The following is a 16865-nucleotide window of genomic DNA, read 5'->3' on the forward strand; positions in this document are numbered from 1 at the left end:
TGGGCTGTGCCCACAAAAGCTCATGACACCATCTACATGGTTTGTTAGTCTTCAAGTGCTACCAGACTATTTGTTCTCTTTTAAAAGTTTTTCCTGTTACAGGCTAACTCGGCTACCAATCTGAAACTCAGTTTAAAACACTTATCTATGCACAAAGAAAGAAACTTGGGGAGAATGTATCATAAATGAGAGTGGGATTTAAAGCCACAAAAACAAGGAAACAACTGACACTCAAAATCTTTCTTTCCCAAGGTGGGGCTAGGACTCAATAGTCAATAGGCTACATGGAGGATAGTGTGTTTTCAAACAGACGTAGCCCAATAACCCTGCATTTAGAGGGTGGATATTTGTGTAGTTAGCCGTCTGTCTTTACACCTACTCATCAGAGAGAAAAATGTCAAGCAGTTAGAAAAACACAAACGCGATTGGAGATCACCACTCAAAAACTTGTGTTCCAGGCCCCAGGGGGTTTTTTTGTTTGTTTGTTTGTTTGTTTGTTTGTTTTTTTTTTTTTTTTTTTTTTGCAAAGACTTTGGCAGCGATTGACGGAGGTTTGGAGGCACAATTCGGAATGATTTTTGCCCTGGACGGTTCGGCCGTTGCCTTGTGAAGACAAGAGACAAACTGCGGCTCGGATCTCCAGTCCAGTACATCGCAACTAACCACGTAACTCACGGGGCTGGGAAGAAACGCGTTCAGCGGCTGTCAGACCCTGCCCCTTTCCTTTCAAAACAATGTGACAACCATCCGCTAATATTGATTTCGCCTTGACGCCAAGCAGAGCGCAGGCAGACTGGCTGGGGGCTGGCACGTGGCGGTAACACCCGAGACAGGCACGGCCCCCCTGCGGGACGGGATCCAGGTGCGCCCAAGCGGAGCGAGCCGGCCCCTAGCTCGGCGCGTTCCCAGGCAGACGCGGGCTGCCCTGCGGCGCTCGGGTTCTGCGTCCTGCGCCCGCTCCCTGGGGAGCTCTGGGCGCTCTCCGGGGAACCTCAGGCTTCCTGGGACGCGTTCGCCCGGCAGGTGGTGGGAGAGCCGGCCTGCTCTGCGGCCTCATTTCCAACAGCCTAGCGCCACCCAGCGGAGAGGACAGACCAGGAGCCAGGAGCGAGGGGGGGGGGGGGACTTATTCTGGGGAGCCGGGAGAAGGCCCGGGGGTGGGGCCCTTTGTGAGTGGGGAGCAGAGTCCATGGAAGAGGAGAGGGGAGACTGGAGACCGCACCTGCCCCCACAGGGATCAAACCCAGCGAGAGCCGGGAACCCGCCCCGAGGTGCTGGAGTGAGGGTGATCCCGCCCCCCGGGCTGCACGTGGGGTTCACAGTGTGGCTCAGCGGCTCCTGCACCCCCGCTCTCCGCCCTGTCCCTGCGCCCGCATCGCCCTCTCGTACACAGCAGCGTGCCCCGGGCGCCTTCTTCCTTTCGCAGGGGTGGGCTGGAGGGGCCGTGGCCCCAAGCCCTACCGAGCCTGGGAAAGGAGCGGGCCCTTTCGCCGTCTACGGGCCGGGTCCCTGACAGTGCAAGCGGAGGCCAGCCAAGCGAGTCACTCGGAGCCCGCCGGCCGGCTCCAGACCTCCCAAAGGTCACGGGAGCCTTTTGATGATGGGTTTTACGACTTCGTACTTGTTTCAAGTCGGCTGCCTCCCCTCTGGCCGTGTGAGTGCGGGCTGCGTTTGGAAACGGCGCCCTAACTCACACGGCCACATTTCTATCACTACCCTGAAGTGATGGCTGCCGAGTGATTTTAAACCCCTCGGGGACGTTTTGTGCCAGCCGTGTGTGCCAAGCTGATCAACTCCCGCCCCCCTCATCCTTACCCCCGCAGGCTCTCCGGGAAGGCCCCTGGGGAGCACACGGGGGTGCGTGTAGTGGGGGTGCTGAGCGCCCCCGAGCCAAACCGCACCCCCTGCGTGTGATAGAAACCACCTCGGGCCAGGGGTTATGCAGCACGCCCCAGCGCATCATTGTGTCCTCCCTCGGGTCCTTCCAGGTCCGTGGGAGAAGCTCCAGCGGCGGAGCCCGCCCTGCCGAAATGCAGCCCCTGTGTTAATGGTGTACAGCGGCGTTTCTTGTGCCCTGCCCTCGCCACCGCCAACTGGGAGCTGCATGTCCATGGAGGTGACAGCGCCGGGGCGGACGGGGAGCGAAGCTAGCTCCGGAATTGGCAGCGTCGCTCGGAGACGGGTTATTACTTTTTTCCAAACTATGTTCGTAAATCATTTAATAATCCGGCGCTCGTTAACTCGGCCCTCCCTTTGAGTGGCTCGTTATATTTTATGGGCTTTACTTAGAAATTAATGAAAACCTCTCACGAACTGGAGCACGAAACCTGCTCCTGATTAGCACGTTCCCCAGACATCCCCTTGGCTGTACGCGAAGGACGGGAGAAGAGGAATGGGCTTTGGCTGTGAGGTCATTCGATCCACGCGGCATGGGCACCAGCGAGGATCTGAATCGTCATCTTTCTAAAGAGAATAGCCCGATCCAGATTACACGGCGCGTTGTGTCACATTCATGCTCAGCACATCCCCTGGCCCCTTCACAGGCTCCCTGCTTCCCAACCTAGTAAATCAACCTTCAGCAAACAGAGCGAGTCTTTTCTCTCCACGGGACCTTCCTCCCCCACTCAAAATTACAGACTATAGCCGTGATGCTGCACCAGTGAACTGAGTGGGAGTTTTGCCTGGTCGTCATTGGGAGCAGGATCATGCCGTGTGTCTTTAGTATTTAACTACAAACCCCACGCTCCATTGCAATGTGGAACCCAGACTTGCGCGTGTTACTTTATAATTTACCGAATAGACCCACTCCGGGCCAGCGTCTGGCACCCACCTTCATGGTTAACATCCCCTTACTCTGCCAGCCGGCCCACAAGACACTGGACAAGGGTTCGCTTCATATAAATAGGAGTGTTAGAATCTAGCAGCCTTCAGCGACCACCACGGCACAGAAGAATTCTACAGCTCTATTTTGGGGGGTATTTTTAACACAACTACACTGGAATCAGACCTAACACTTTCCCTCCTTCTCGAGGGTATGTTGCAAAAGGCGTGGATGATAATTAAGGACGAAGCCTTGTATGAAAAAAATATCATTGGCAGTGTATAAACGCTACTTGAGCAGAAATCTCAGTCGATGGGAATATAAACCTGGGAGAGGTCAAAACCAAACCAAAAGGTATTGCATATTTAGATTTCCGGGCAAATCTTGCTGGCCTCAGGCGTTGCTGTCAGTGGCGTAAGGGGGACAGGATCCGATGTATTTTTAATAGAAATACCATGAAGACAAAATGACTTTCGTGATAAGGCTGTTGTTCAAATGTGATTGAGATCCGACATGCCCTTGACTGCCAATAACCGAATGTCTCCCGTGCTGACAGACTTCGCTTCGCTTCGCTTCCTCCTACGCGGGAAGATTCTGCCAAAGCGGAGTTGTCATTTCTCATCCGCAAGATGTCTTGAAATCACAGCAGATCCCGCATCCCTGCCTAAAAGGCTCACCCCTCTGCTTAGTTCGCGATCCTAGCCTGAGCTGGGACGGGAAATCAGACTAGACGGAGAATTTTTATTTTCTCTGCTTTTAAAAAACATGATTTGTCATTGTTATTATTTTACTTCAGCGCCTGTGGCGTTTTATTTACCCCAACAAAGGATGCTCGGAGACAAAAGACTTATTTTTTACGTCAGAGATGTTATATATTTTTGGAAGGGTCGTGTTTCCTTTAAAGAGGTGACCTATATCCTGACCGCAGTAGGGGGTTATTTTGATCCTCCGGGAAGTTCAGATAGAACAGTGCAGATCACAGACTTCAGGGGTGGGGAAATCCTAGATTGTCCTCTGGTAGAGGAACGGCGAGATCTACCCAAACAATAGGCAAAATTGTCCCAAATTACCGTAGGATGGCGCTTATGCAGGTGAGAAAGGACAATGTCTGCACAGAGTGTGTATTTTATGCAGAGTCGCATGAGTAGGTGTATGTAATATGCATGGAACGCCTATGATGAATGCGTGGAGGTCAGATGGCATATTCATTAAATACACACATATTACGTTAGGATGAGCTATTGATACCACAGAGGCTAATTCTGAGTCAGCGAGTGCTGCGTCTCTTCCCACCTGCAGTGAGATCCACACTACATTAAGGAAGGGAAAGCTTTTCAGCGGTCTGTAGACTTTCAGCGTTTAGCTCGCCAGCTCACAGCAGACGGGACAATTACAGGACCGTGGAGAAAGGCGCCTTTTGCAACAAAGCAGTTTGGATCAGTAGAGCAATTATCCTCTTGTTACCTCCATACCTGAGCCGGGTTGCTGAGCTGAAGGCTGCCTCGTAAGAGTCTGGCATCTTTCTGCAGCAAGCTTGAGTTGAATGTCCGGCAGCAGCCTCACATCTGGGAAAGCTGAAGCCACTCTTTCCCTATTCATTTCTGCTGCTGTTTCCCCCATTATCTAGCACGTAGAAAACATGCATTGTTGCATTCTAAGGGAAGCCTTTCCAGGGAGGTTAGTCGCGGCTTTGCTCTCTCTCAAGCCGTGAAGAGGAAGAGAGGGTATTTTAAACTCACCCGATTCAAACAATGCCTGGTACAGGCAGACTCGGGAACAACGGCAACAAATGTGGGGTTACAGAGTGGCTTTCCGGAAAGCTGAAAGCTGAGAACCGCATCTCAGCATGCTGAATAGACCAGGGCCTGGGAAACAGAAATGCTCCAAGCGAAAATAGCCAAAGGCTGAGAGATCCGAAGCGCGCACTTTCACACTTTGCATGTCAGGGGGGGTAGTTTGCCCTGGAGAACATTCCTGTACATTCGTTTCCACGTGAGGAATCCCAGGCACACCGATCCTGCACTTCCTCCTGTGGCAAAAATCCCACGGAAATCAAGGGTCAATTGCAATCAATGGGAGTTTTGGCTGAGTGAGGCATAATGGTGGGGACTCTTATACACTGTTTTCAGGTGTACGCTCCTACTCTCCATTCTCCCTCTCCTTGACTGATTTCATTTTGAGAATACTTCTCTCGGGTAAATAGTGTTTGTGTCTCTCTGCTTGTGTGCATAACCAACGAACTCCATTTCTCTTCTCTTAATATGCCCTACCCTCTGGTATTCCATAACATTGTCACTGGTGGGAGAAGTGTAAAGCTTATCATACCAGGGAATCTTTCCTGCAGCAGAGAAAAACATAAAAGGGCTCGTCCTCTCTATCAAAAAAGACGTGGGGAAATATTCAATCCTAAAATGGAAAATGTATTTAGTCCGGCTTGTTTGCCTCCAAGTGATTCTGCAAACTCTGAAAAATCGTTGCATTTAAAACACATCCCATTCTTACTGCAAGCTATGATTCTCAGCGGAGTCCATAACAACCAGGTACACTGCCTTTAAAAGTTAGATGCCTAAAGTGCAGCTGTTATTGTTTTAACAGCAAAGTTGGCCTTTAAGTTTTGTAGCGTGTTTCCTTTTCTAGTCTTTAGACACAGGCTGGTCCGAAGAGAGCACTGATTACTTTATAAACGTACAGTCCCTAGCAGAAAAGCAGTGCGATGATTAATCTGTTACAAAGATTTCCAAGGTCCCAAATCATTTAAGAAGGACACAGGGCAGATGAAATCTCTTGGCATTAAGCACTTCTGAGGAAGATGGCTATAAAAAGCGTCTTGTCTGTGACATGTGCGTTTGCAAAACGAAAAACTCATCCAAATAAACATTGGGAGTGCAGGCCTAGTGCCAAGGGTCCAAAGAAGCCAAGAGGTCTGGGGGGCTCAGAACAAAGAAAGGGCAGCAGAGTCTAGGGTAGGTACTAAATCCTTCCCAACCCCCCCCCCCCCCACACACACACACTCACACACACACTGCTACCACCACTACCACCATTCCCAGCCTTTCCTACTCCTCCCTCTACCCATTGCTCATCACTGCGCTTTGAAGGGGCTTGTATCGTCTCGTCTTTTTCTTTAGATGTTACAGAGTCTGTGAGCTGATCGTTTTGGTTGATCAGCAATTTCAACTAGCGCAAAATGCAGGCATGCCCCTCCTGCTGCAATGTATCTGTGCATCTCAGCCTGGCGAGACTGTAGATCTCGATGAATTCAGACACCTCGAAACCTGACAGTGGAGGGACAATCCTCCAGGGCTTAAGGAAACGTACTTTTACAATACTGAAGGAGTTTGTTTAAATTTCAGGATCGGATTTAATTGAAAAAATGCTTCTCATATGCCGGACCTCCGACCAGGGGGAGAGGGAGGGAAGTGAGACTGAAGCCTGTAGTTAAGAAGGAAGGTTTCTGAGAGAGCAATAAACATTTATCTTTCATATTTGTCTCCCACTTTCTTAGCTGGTTTAGTCTAAACTATTTCATTTACCCCGAGAAGCAGGGGGACGCGGACGTGAAACTGAAACCGCAATAATGAAGAGATTTCCTAGAATAAAAACGATGATTACAGAACACCATCTGACCAACCCCATCTGCCAAAAGTTTCACATCCGTACACTACGGCACAGCAGCCCATTTCTGCTCCAAAGCTGGGTTAAGCACAGAAATCGATACACCAACCAAAATAAACATCTTCCCCAAACAGCAAATGCACTTTTGTTTAATCATGGGAACCTCCGGCCGATCTAGCAAAAAGGCTTGGAAACATTTAGTACCTTGTCTCGGGCGCAGGATTTGTGCGGCTAAAAATAAAGAAGACAGTAAAACGCAGAAGCAGAGACCACCACTGGTGCTAAGAGGGCTGGACGATCATTTGAATTCATTGTAAATAGCACGCCTGGTTCTTAATGATTTGTTTAAAGTAATCGTCTGCTAGGCACGGTAAATCCCTGGCAGGTATAAGGAATCGGAGGCAATTTGTTACCCCGTTTCTCCCTCCAACTACAGAATACTGATGGGAAATGGGGGGTGCTTCTGTAGCGGGGGGAGGGCTATTTTGGTTTACTTGTGAAAGTTCTTTCTAATTTGCTTTGTCCGAGTTGTTTCACATCCAATTACCCCCCTTACATTGAATAACTCTAGGAGTGTCCTAAAACGGACTTGAAGTTTTTACACAATTCTCAGAGAGTGGAATGCTCTGGCCATTTAAACAAATGTCACAGAGATGGGGGGGGGGAGAAGTGCTCTCACTGATCAGGCTCAGGGCAGGATTTTAAATGCAAAAAAAGAGAGAGAGAGAGAGAGAGAAAGAGAGAGAGAGAAAGAGATTGTTTTTATTCGCCGAGGAGGTACTTTCAACCGGTTCAGAAATCGTGCCTCCGAATACAGAATGGGAACAACTTCTATAAATGTCTTATGAAAGGTAAACAAGCGATTGACCAAGCGATTATGGGGGGGGGGGGAGTCTTGTTAAAATGTGGGGTAAATAGTGGTGAGCTTGGTAGTGTTTTCGTAGCTGAGTCTCAGGTACAATCAAGCCATTTTCGGACACATGCCCATGTATGTAGCAGTGGTGAGCTGGAGGAAGCTGTCGACGCCTGTTCAGTTAATTTAGGTTTTCTTTGTCTAATTACTGTGGAGCTTAGGGAAAAGGAGCCGGGCTCAGGGCAGTAAACTGACACTTGGGCTCTGTGTGTGGTATCCAGGCCGAGTTTGATGGAAAAAGCCTGCTTCCACTCAACTGCAGGTCACTGTCTGAGACCAGCCCCCACCCCCCTCTCTGCATACACCCACCAGCCAGCTCAGCGCGGAGCAGCACTGGGAAGACAGGCAGACCCACAGCGCTTCAGGGACATTGATGTGGCGTCCTGCTCGGCCCCAAACCTTTCCTTTCTCTTTGCTCCAGCCTCCCTTTCTCCCCCATTTTCCGTGCTGCTTCCACCCAGCCTACACTCGCCCCACAGATGTAGAGATCTTCCACCACCCCCGCCAGCGATAGTCTCTCCCCCTGCCCGCTTGAGTCCTGGCCCGGGCCCTGTTTCCAAGCGCGTGTAAACTCCCGAACGGAACCGGGCTTTCCCTGGGCATGATTTCGCCAGGGGTCCCACTTTTTTGGCAACGTCTAGTGAGCTGGGGCTCGGTCTAACCCCCCTGGCAGACTGTTAACAGCAATCGTGCTGCCTCGGGATCCCTGCAGACCCCCACAGGCCCCGCTTGCCCGTGTGCCCAGGGGCGACCCGGACTCCCAGCCGGAATGATTGTGCTCCGTGCTCCACGCTAGCGTGGCGCGGGGAATGAAGCTGGGGCAAGCCGGCGCACAGGTAGGTCGAGAGGCTCTCCCGCCATCCCCCTGCGGGCTCCACGATCTTCCCTGAGCGGAGGCTCTCGGACACTCCCTCCATCCCCCGGGCCGGGCCGGGGAGCGCTCGGCACGCTGTTACCTTTGGAGCGCGGCGCACTGGCCGGCGTGTGGCTGGGGACTGCGGTGCCTGGGGGAGGTTGATGGATGGTGTCATTGCGCGTTAGGGAGGGCAGCTAGAGCGCGCCGGTGCAGCAGCGCCGCCTGCCCAGCTGAGGAGTGGACAGAGGCCAGCTGGAAAGGGGGTGGGCCCTCTCGCTCGCTCTCGCGCCTAGGCTGGGTTCGTGGAGCCACTCAGGGGGGTCGGAAGAAAACGAGCGAGATTTAAGACACTGATAGGTGGCCGGGCTTTGTTCGGCTGCTCACTCTCGACGCCAGACGCGCGGGGCTCCGGCAGAGCGGCATGGCCGGCGGGCGGGGGGCCCGGCTGGAATGCCAGCAGCCCTGAGCGGACCCCTCCCGCGGCAGAGCAGCGAGGGGGCAGGGGGCGAGCGCCGGAGAGCAGCCTGCTCCGTCCTGCCGCGGCGGAAAGGAGGGAGCCATTGCGCAAGGGGCCTGGCTGGAGCCGCTGGGGCAGTGATGCGCAGGGCGCAGCCGGCAGTCCGCAGCCGCCGCCTCCCGCAGCAGCACTAGGAGGTGCCCCGGGACTAGCAGTTCTCCCCCTCCCCCCACAAACCCATCAGGGCACCCCCCCTCCCCCAAGCCGCTCCGGTCTCACCCCACCCCTCCATTCCCTCCCTCCCGCCGCCAGATGACCACCGAGAGCGGCCAGCAGCAGCGGGAGCCGCCGGCCCCTCTCCGCTCCTGCAGCCCGGCTCCCGGCGCGCTCCAGGCCGCCTTGATGAGCCAGCCGCCCCCCTCCGCCCTGGAGACCTCCACCGGCAAGAGCAAGAAGGCCAGCTCGGGGCTGCGGCGGCCCGAGAAGCCCCCCTACTCCTACATCGCCCTCATCGTCATGGCCATCCAGAGCTCGCCCAGCAAGCGGCTGACGCTGAGCGAGATCTACCAGTTCCTGCAAGCCCGCTTCCCCTTCTTCCGCGGCGCCTACCAGGGCTGGAAGAACTCGGTGCGCCACAACCTCTCGCTCAACGAGTGCTTCATCAAGCTGCCCAAGGGGCTGGGCCGCCCGGGCAAGGGCCACTACTGGACCATCGACCCGGCCAGCGAGTTCATGTTCGAGGAGGGCTCCTTCCGACGCCGGCCCCGCGGCTTCCGCCGAAAGTGCCAGGCGCTCAAGCCCATGTACCGCATGATGAACGGCCTCGGCTTCAGCGCCTCCATCCTGCCCCAGGGCTTCGACTTCCAGGCGCCCTCGGCCTCCCTGGCGTGCCACGCCAACGGCTACAACCTCGACATGATGGCGAACCCCATGGCCGGGGGCTACGAGGGGCACCACGTCCCTCACATGTCCCCCAACCCGGGCTCGACCTACATGGCCAGCTGCCCGGTGACTTCCAACGGGGACTACGGCCCCGACAGCAGCAGCAGCCCCGTGCCGTCTTCCCCCGCCCTGGCTAGTGCAATCGAGTGCCATTCCCCCTACACGAGCCCGTCCGCTCACTGGACAGCCTCGGGGGCCCCTTCGTATATAAAGCAGCAGGCCCTTCCACCCGGCAACCCAGCCTCAGCGGGCCTCCACTCCAGCATGTCCTCCTACTCTTTGGAGCAAAGCTACCTGCACCAAAACGCCAGGGAAGACCTGCCAGGTAATACCCCCTTCGCTTTCCTTCCTTCCAGGCTTTCTCGCGGCTAGGATCAGAGGAGGCTGTCGCGGAAGGTACACACGCCGCCCTCGTTGTGCCAATCTGGCGTTTGCCTCTGGTTTACTGAAGCTGTCAGATAAGAGCCCTGTGACAAGGGCGAGGCTGGGGCTGCTTTGTGTTTTCTCTGAAAACAGGGCTTGACAAGAGAAAACAAAACCTGGCCCGAGAAGGAAAAATAGAGCTATTGTTCGGGAACATATTTTGCTCTGTTTTGGGGCACAGTGGGGGAGGGGGAGAACCAAAAATTGCCAGCCACTGCTGCTCTGGGGGTTTGGTTTTTAATATGAACATGCCCGTTACGGTTGTTATTGCTAGTGGAGAGGTTAAAACCCAGATCCTTATCTTTATGGTGTTTGCTACGTTTTTGGTCAGTTTCAACCGGTCTTGTAGGTTGGTTTGAGTGATTGATTTCTTGGCCAGAAATACTAGGACAAGAATTACAAATGCGTCATTCAATACAAAAACGTGAGGAGATTTCTAGTAGGGATTGACTGAAAAGGGTGTTTAATATTACCTCCAAAATCTTGCAGATTGCGGCGGGAAGAAAACACCCTCTAATCTTTAAAAATGCACAAGAGATTAAAGCAGATCCAAAATATAAAGCAGAAAATGTATCTGGACTCCCCCCACCCCCTTACTCTAGTGATTATAGACAATGTATTCTTAGAAAAAAAATATTGCGAAGGAGATATTTGTGGAGAAAACAAAGTACAAAAATGGATAAAAGATGTTAAGTTCTTAGAAGGAAATTTTCCAAATAGCCCTTCTAAACGTGGGTCTTGGAGGTTAACCAAACAAAGACAGTCTGGGCTGGACCACACCGAAGAGGATTTTAGCCTGACTTAACCCATATGAGAACAGGGTCTTGTTCAATTTTATGGGAATTTCAACAAGTAACAAATACAGACGACCCTCTTCATTAGGGTTCCCCCCCCCACTGCTTCTTGAAGGGCTGTCAATCATTCCTCTGTTCATCGTAGAGAAATGCAGTGTACCTTTCGATCTAAAAAACCAAGGCTTCGCTTTGGAAAGCTATTTAACCTTTGGTGGTTGCTTCGCTTGCAGCAGAGAAGCACTGTCTTAACGCAAAAGGTTCTCTTTTAGAGAAAGGAAGGCTTAAAGTTTGCATTTGGCTAAATTTATCTCAGGGAAGCTGACCAAACAAGAAACCCAGGTGTTAAAACTTAATAAATTCGGAGACTGATTTGTAAAGCAGCAGCTGTTCCAGGAATTCGGTCCTTAACTCCAGCTCCTGGGAAATGGACCTTGGTCCAGGAAACGAACCCTACTTCCACAAAGAACGTCTTTCTGCCACTGTGGAATCTGCATTTTAGAAATTCCAGATTATAGCCTCGTTTAACTGCAAATCCCGTTCTACAGATTTAGATTAATTCTACAATTTGATTTTAATCTTCAAAACAATAATCTCCCTTACCCGTTTTCTGAACAGATATGCATGTTCGCAATTGCATAGCCTCTCCCACCCCTCGAGAAACACTTTCATAACTTTTGGGCAACTTGTAGAAATACGTTGACGTTCAACTTCAGTGGGAATGGAACCAGCATGACCTTAAAAGTGACGTTTGTTGTCAGAGTGCAACCTTTTAATTTTGAAAGGGAAGTAGAAGCAATCCAAGAACAGGATTTGTTTTGGTTTTTTTCCCCAAACAAAGTGTAATTCTTTTGGTTTTGTGTAATTTTCCCCCTAGTTTTCCTTTTCCGTGAAAACTCAAATATTTCCAAGAATGTGACTATATAAATCCAGTTTCATTCTCTTAAAATGTAATAAAGTACTAGTGCAAATCCCATGCTAGCTAGCTAGCTAATACAAATATACATCTAGCTAAGACCAGATGTGCCAAAGGGACAAATTAATATTCATTTCCGATGTGTTAGATCAGAGAGCAAATCGAGCAATCAGTTTTTAAATAGAAATTCCCATTTATTTCAATAATGTGTTCTGTTTAAATACTACTGCCATGCTTTGGGCCCAGGACATTAATGAAAGCATCTCAGATCATCATACCCTAGGTAACTAAACAATCTTGTATGTGAATATATCCACGTATGCATATACTCGGTTATATGGTAAAAAGTACTTCCTTGGGTTCTAAGAATTCTTAACAGTAAAGGTGTAAGAGCAATTAGTTCTCATTATCTACAGCGCACAAGTAATAACAAGTGCACGCAGTGTTACCATAGCTGCCTTTTTATTAGTTTAATGTGACGCAGATTTGGTTAGAAAATATCAATAAACCTATATCAAATCACTAGCCATTTAAGTTAGTGAAGCTGTAGGTTTTAAGCCTTGGACTTGTATCCGACCCAAGAATAAGAAAAGAAAAGATTGGAACCAGAGGCTTGTTCTCCTGGAGGCTTGAGGGAGACATTTTTTCGCACACTGTTAAACCATGCTCACTGATTGAATCAGGGTTGTAATAAAGTGCAATGGTTTATTGTGAGCATACCAGCAGAGTTATTAGAAAGACCAAGGAAATCCAGCGAAATAATCACCTATACAGCGTGAGCACTGTGGGGTGAGGGAAGGGACAATGAAACAGCCCAGAAAGAGATAGGCATGCTGCAATGAATACTGTGCATCACTTTGCAAGAGAGCTGCCTAGCCTGCGGCACAGAAGCTGCAGACGTATTTTCCTTGGAATCTAAGAGGTTTTATCCACGTTACAAATTTAGACGCTGAAGTTCTGTGCTGATGGGGATTTTCTCCCAGTCTCTTCTGGACTCGGAGATAAGCTACTGAAAAACCTCGAATCAGGTTTTTTTTTTTCCCCCAGTAAGATTTGAAAAAAGTTTCAATAATCCAAGAGGTAAAATCTGAACCCATTCCAGATCTGAACAGATTGCTTTGGGGAGGGGCAAAAACTCTCCTGGATTAAATCATGTAGGCCTTTCTCAAGCAAAGCTCCCACTGGGAGAATAAAGTCTGAAGAAGGACCTCAGGATCAGTCCCCCGATTGTATAGAAAATCGCTTCCAGCTCGTCAGGAACCTGGCACAGTGGCCTGTGGCTATGGGGTGTGAGATGTCTGAGTGAGGCTGTTGCCTAATTTACATACTGCTGCTATGGTATTGGGGATATTGTTCTTTTTGTTTAAGTGTAAGGTATCATTCCTCTGTACTTTTAAGAATATGAGCAGACACATCCAAATATAGCGAGTTACAGCACACACACAAACACACACTACAACAAAATTAATTCTCATTGATCCTATACGCACTGAAATAAATAACAAACCTCACATTGATTTTAATAGGATAGGATCAGGATCATTATGTACACTGCATACAGAAATCAAATGCAGGTGTGTCCTAGAGTTGCGCGCACACATACACAGAGTATATCGCTACACACACAAGGGGATACAGAGGCGTGTATGCAGTGAACACACCTGAACATACATACATACATTACATAATCACATAGCATATGTAAGAGGGGTGTATTTGTGTATAGTATGAGCCTACAGCTTGTAAACACTATATCGCTATGCCGGCACTGACAAACATATACACACAAACTATAGGAATATGTATGTGGGCACAATAATTTCAACTTTTTATGAAGTTTCAGAGGGGTAGCCGAGTTAGTCTTTCAAGTGCTACCAGACTATTAGTTTTTTAAGTTTATCCTGTACAGACTAACAAAACATGTAGATGGTATCTCAAGTTTTCGTGGGAGACATAAGACAAGGTTACTGCATCTCGTAAATTTCAATTGCCTTTTGACTCCTTTTAAAACTGTCTTCAAGTAAGGTAATGTTTTGTAGGGGCCTTAACTGCTCTAGAAGGCTATGTCTCAAATGTTTCGTGGAATTTCCTCACAGAACAGAATTTATACTCGCCCTAAGTACAATGTATATCAGGCAGAGAAACTCTCCCCCCCCCCCCCCCCCCATCGAATCGAGCTAATTTCTGAGAAGCTCTTGTTGTTTTCTTCTCTTACAGTGGGATTGCCTCGCTACCAGCATCATTCTACCCCAGTGTGTGACAGGAAAGATTTTGTTCTCAATTTTAATGGCATTTCTTCTTTTCACCCTTCTGCTAGTGGATCTTATTATCACCACCATCACCATCAAAGCGTCTGTCAAGATATCAAACCCTGTGTGATGTGAACTTAACACTGTCAAATAAAGACAATCAGGTGGCTGTTTAACAAACGTGAGGTATAGACAGACTCACGCAAATAAAATGTAATGTGCACTCCTGATAGCATTGAATTAGTACACAAGTCACTTAGCAAAATTACATAAGGCAGCACTGTGTTTACCATTTTGTCCCCTGCCACACAGAAGGACAGAAAAAGATGATGGAATGTTCCAAAGCTTTTTTGAAAGGTTTTCTTTTGTGTGCATGTGTGTGTGCGTGTGTGTGTGCGTGCATGGGAGGGCAGGGGAGGGTATCTTTTATAGGAAGTCTATTCAAGTAAATAATAAAATGCATTTCTGTAATCTTCGTTGTCCTAAAAATTAGAGTATGCAAAAAAGGTCAGTTCAGGGTTGTTGTTTTTTAATTAATAGAAACAAGTTTCGTTTGACTGGGGAAAATCTGCCTCAAACCAACAACAGCGAGAAACTGCATTTTTTAGTTGTTCGAGAGTTAATTAAAATGAACCTTTTTTTCAAAACACTTTTTATGGACGCCAGCACCAATCAATATTACTAAAAATATATTGTTTAGACGTTTCGTGTATAGCGTTTAAGAAAGTTCGTTTTTTCCAGTATTGCAACAATACATTGTTTTTTGTTTTTATTTTTGCAAAGTTCTTTTCTACCACAGTATTTTTAAAAGAAATATTTTAAATACATCTTGTGTATACTCGCACACTTAACGGCTTTAAAAGGAGAATATATTTGCACTTATGTATACTTTTTACAGTTTGCCAAAAATATTTTGATGTACAAATTCTTTTTCAATAAAATGTGTATAAACGACAATGCACTGAATAGGCATTTAGTTTCACTCTGACGCTTCTTGTAATTGTCCCTTTAAGGCACCCTAGACCCCGCAGGTACTATTGAAGTGGAGGAAGAGGAAAGTAATTGACCTGCAGAGGCATCTGTGTCCTGAGATCATCTTAGGTTTGGACACTTTTTCCTCTCTCCCCCACGCCCGCTTGAGTTTTCTATTCTTTATCTCCTTCCGGCTACTTGTGCAGAATTTTAAAAACACAATTTTAAAAATCTAAAACTTGCGATTGTAACTGACGCTTCAGCTGCATTTAAACAATGTTTAGATCGGCCAATTGACCGCGCTTGTGATTTCTTTTCCACAATTATTCCTGCTGGGTTCCCTCTCCGCCCCCCTTTTTTCCCCTTGTATTAATGCTTTAGGTAGGAGTTGACCCAAATTCTGCTGATCTTCTCTTGGCAAACAAAATGAACTCCATAGGAGTTCGGGGGTTGCTAGGAATGTAGGATAAAACTACATATAATGGTTTGCCACCTCTCATTGTGGGGCAGCCTTTTTGCAACGTAGAAAAGCATCCAGTTCGTTAAGTAAAATCAGGCTTCGTAATTACTCGTCCAGGTAGGCACGTAGTTTTGATGTCAAGATACAAAACACATGTCTGCCGTCAGTGGGAGAGCGGCGAGGAACCCCAGGGAGAGATCTAAGATTACATGGAGCTGAACATTTACTCAAGCTCAGCTCATAAAGTTAATTCATCCCTTAAACCCATTGGAGTTCACGATCTATACACCTTTCTGCTTACTCAAGGCAGGGAAGTCACGTTTATAGGCTGCAACCCTTTGATCACATAGTAGGATCCCAGTATGGAGCCTTAAAAAAAAGACTTCCACACAGGGCGATCAGACACATTAATGCCCCCGAAGTCTCTTCTCCTCGCTGTATATTGTCTGGATATTTTAAGGGACCATCTCAAGCTTTTAAAGTCGTCATGTGCATCCCTTAATGAAACCGAAACGAAACTTCGCGTGCAATGATTGTTGCCTCAAAAAAATCACTCCCACTCCCCCCAGGCTGCTATCCCATCCCATAAGCCATGTGGAGCACTGACTATGAAAAACGGTGCTACTTCCTCGGTAGAGTAGAGACTCGAGCTGATGCAGACCATTCCTCACATCACGCTTTCCTACGTGGAAGAAACGGATCAGCTCGGTGCTAAAAGATCTGTTCTCCCTTGAGGACAGCAAATTTGCCCCGCATGCAATCATATCCTCAGACATAATGCAACCCAGTGCAGTTCCAGCCCTATTTGAAATGGGAGATTTTCTTCCGTTTAATGTGCAGCATCCATGTCACACTGGCGCTTTTAAACACTAAGTAGAGAGTGAATTTGATCAGAACGATTTTTTTTAAATCTCCATTTTTATATTTATACTCAACCATGCCCCCTTTTCCCCCGAGCTTCTCAGGGGCCTGCAATAAATTATGAAGTCAGTTTCAGAGTTTGCTCCGACCACAGTGCTGTGTTTACATTCTTTCCAAGGCAAGCCTGCATGGTCGTAATTTATATCCTAAACACTTGAACGTAACTTGTTTATACAGAAAATGACAGGACCTCAAAGACAAAAAAACTGAACTTGCCTAACAGATTGAAATAGAATGAATAGTCCATGGTTTTAGTGCCCTCTCATGGAGCCATCATGCCATTGAACCGAAATACCAAAAACATTTGTAGCACTTCTAATTTTTGTATTAGATATATTTTTGTTCTATTTCTGGAAGTGATCCCATACCAGGCAAAATAATCTCTCTCTCTCGCACACACGTACACAAATATCTTGCCAAGACGTCAGTTCTAGGAAATATTGCAGTTTTGAGCTTGCTTTGCTTCTGTCTGGTAAATGGATGCTTTCTTTCCCTCGTTTTCAGACTGTCAAACTGAGAACGCTTCAGA

General features: G+C 48.4%; 1 protein-coding gene across 1 annotated transcript; it reads left to right on the forward strand.

The window, feature by feature from the left end:
- Window positions 1-7667: 7667 nt before the first annotated feature.
- Window positions 7668-14263, forward strand: FOXF2 (forkhead box F2). Its single transcript, XM_075921348.1, has 3 exons — window positions 7668-8185; window positions 8975-9929; window positions 13952-14263. Exons 1-3 carry the CDS (start codon window positions 8159-8161, stop codon window positions 14116-14118), a joined length of 1149 nt encoding a protein of 382 aa, XP_075777463.1. The 5' UTR covers window positions 7668-8158; the 3' UTR covers window positions 14119-14263.
- Window positions 14264-16865: the final 2602 nt, after the last annotated feature.

The sequence above is a fragment of the Pelodiscus sinensis genome, chromosome 2 (assembly GCF_049634645.1).
Source record: "Pelodiscus sinensis isolate JC-2024 chromosome 2, ASM4963464v1, whole genome shotgun sequence".
Taxonomy (NCBI): Eukaryota; Metazoa; Chordata; order Testudines; family Trionychidae; genus Pelodiscus; species Pelodiscus sinensis.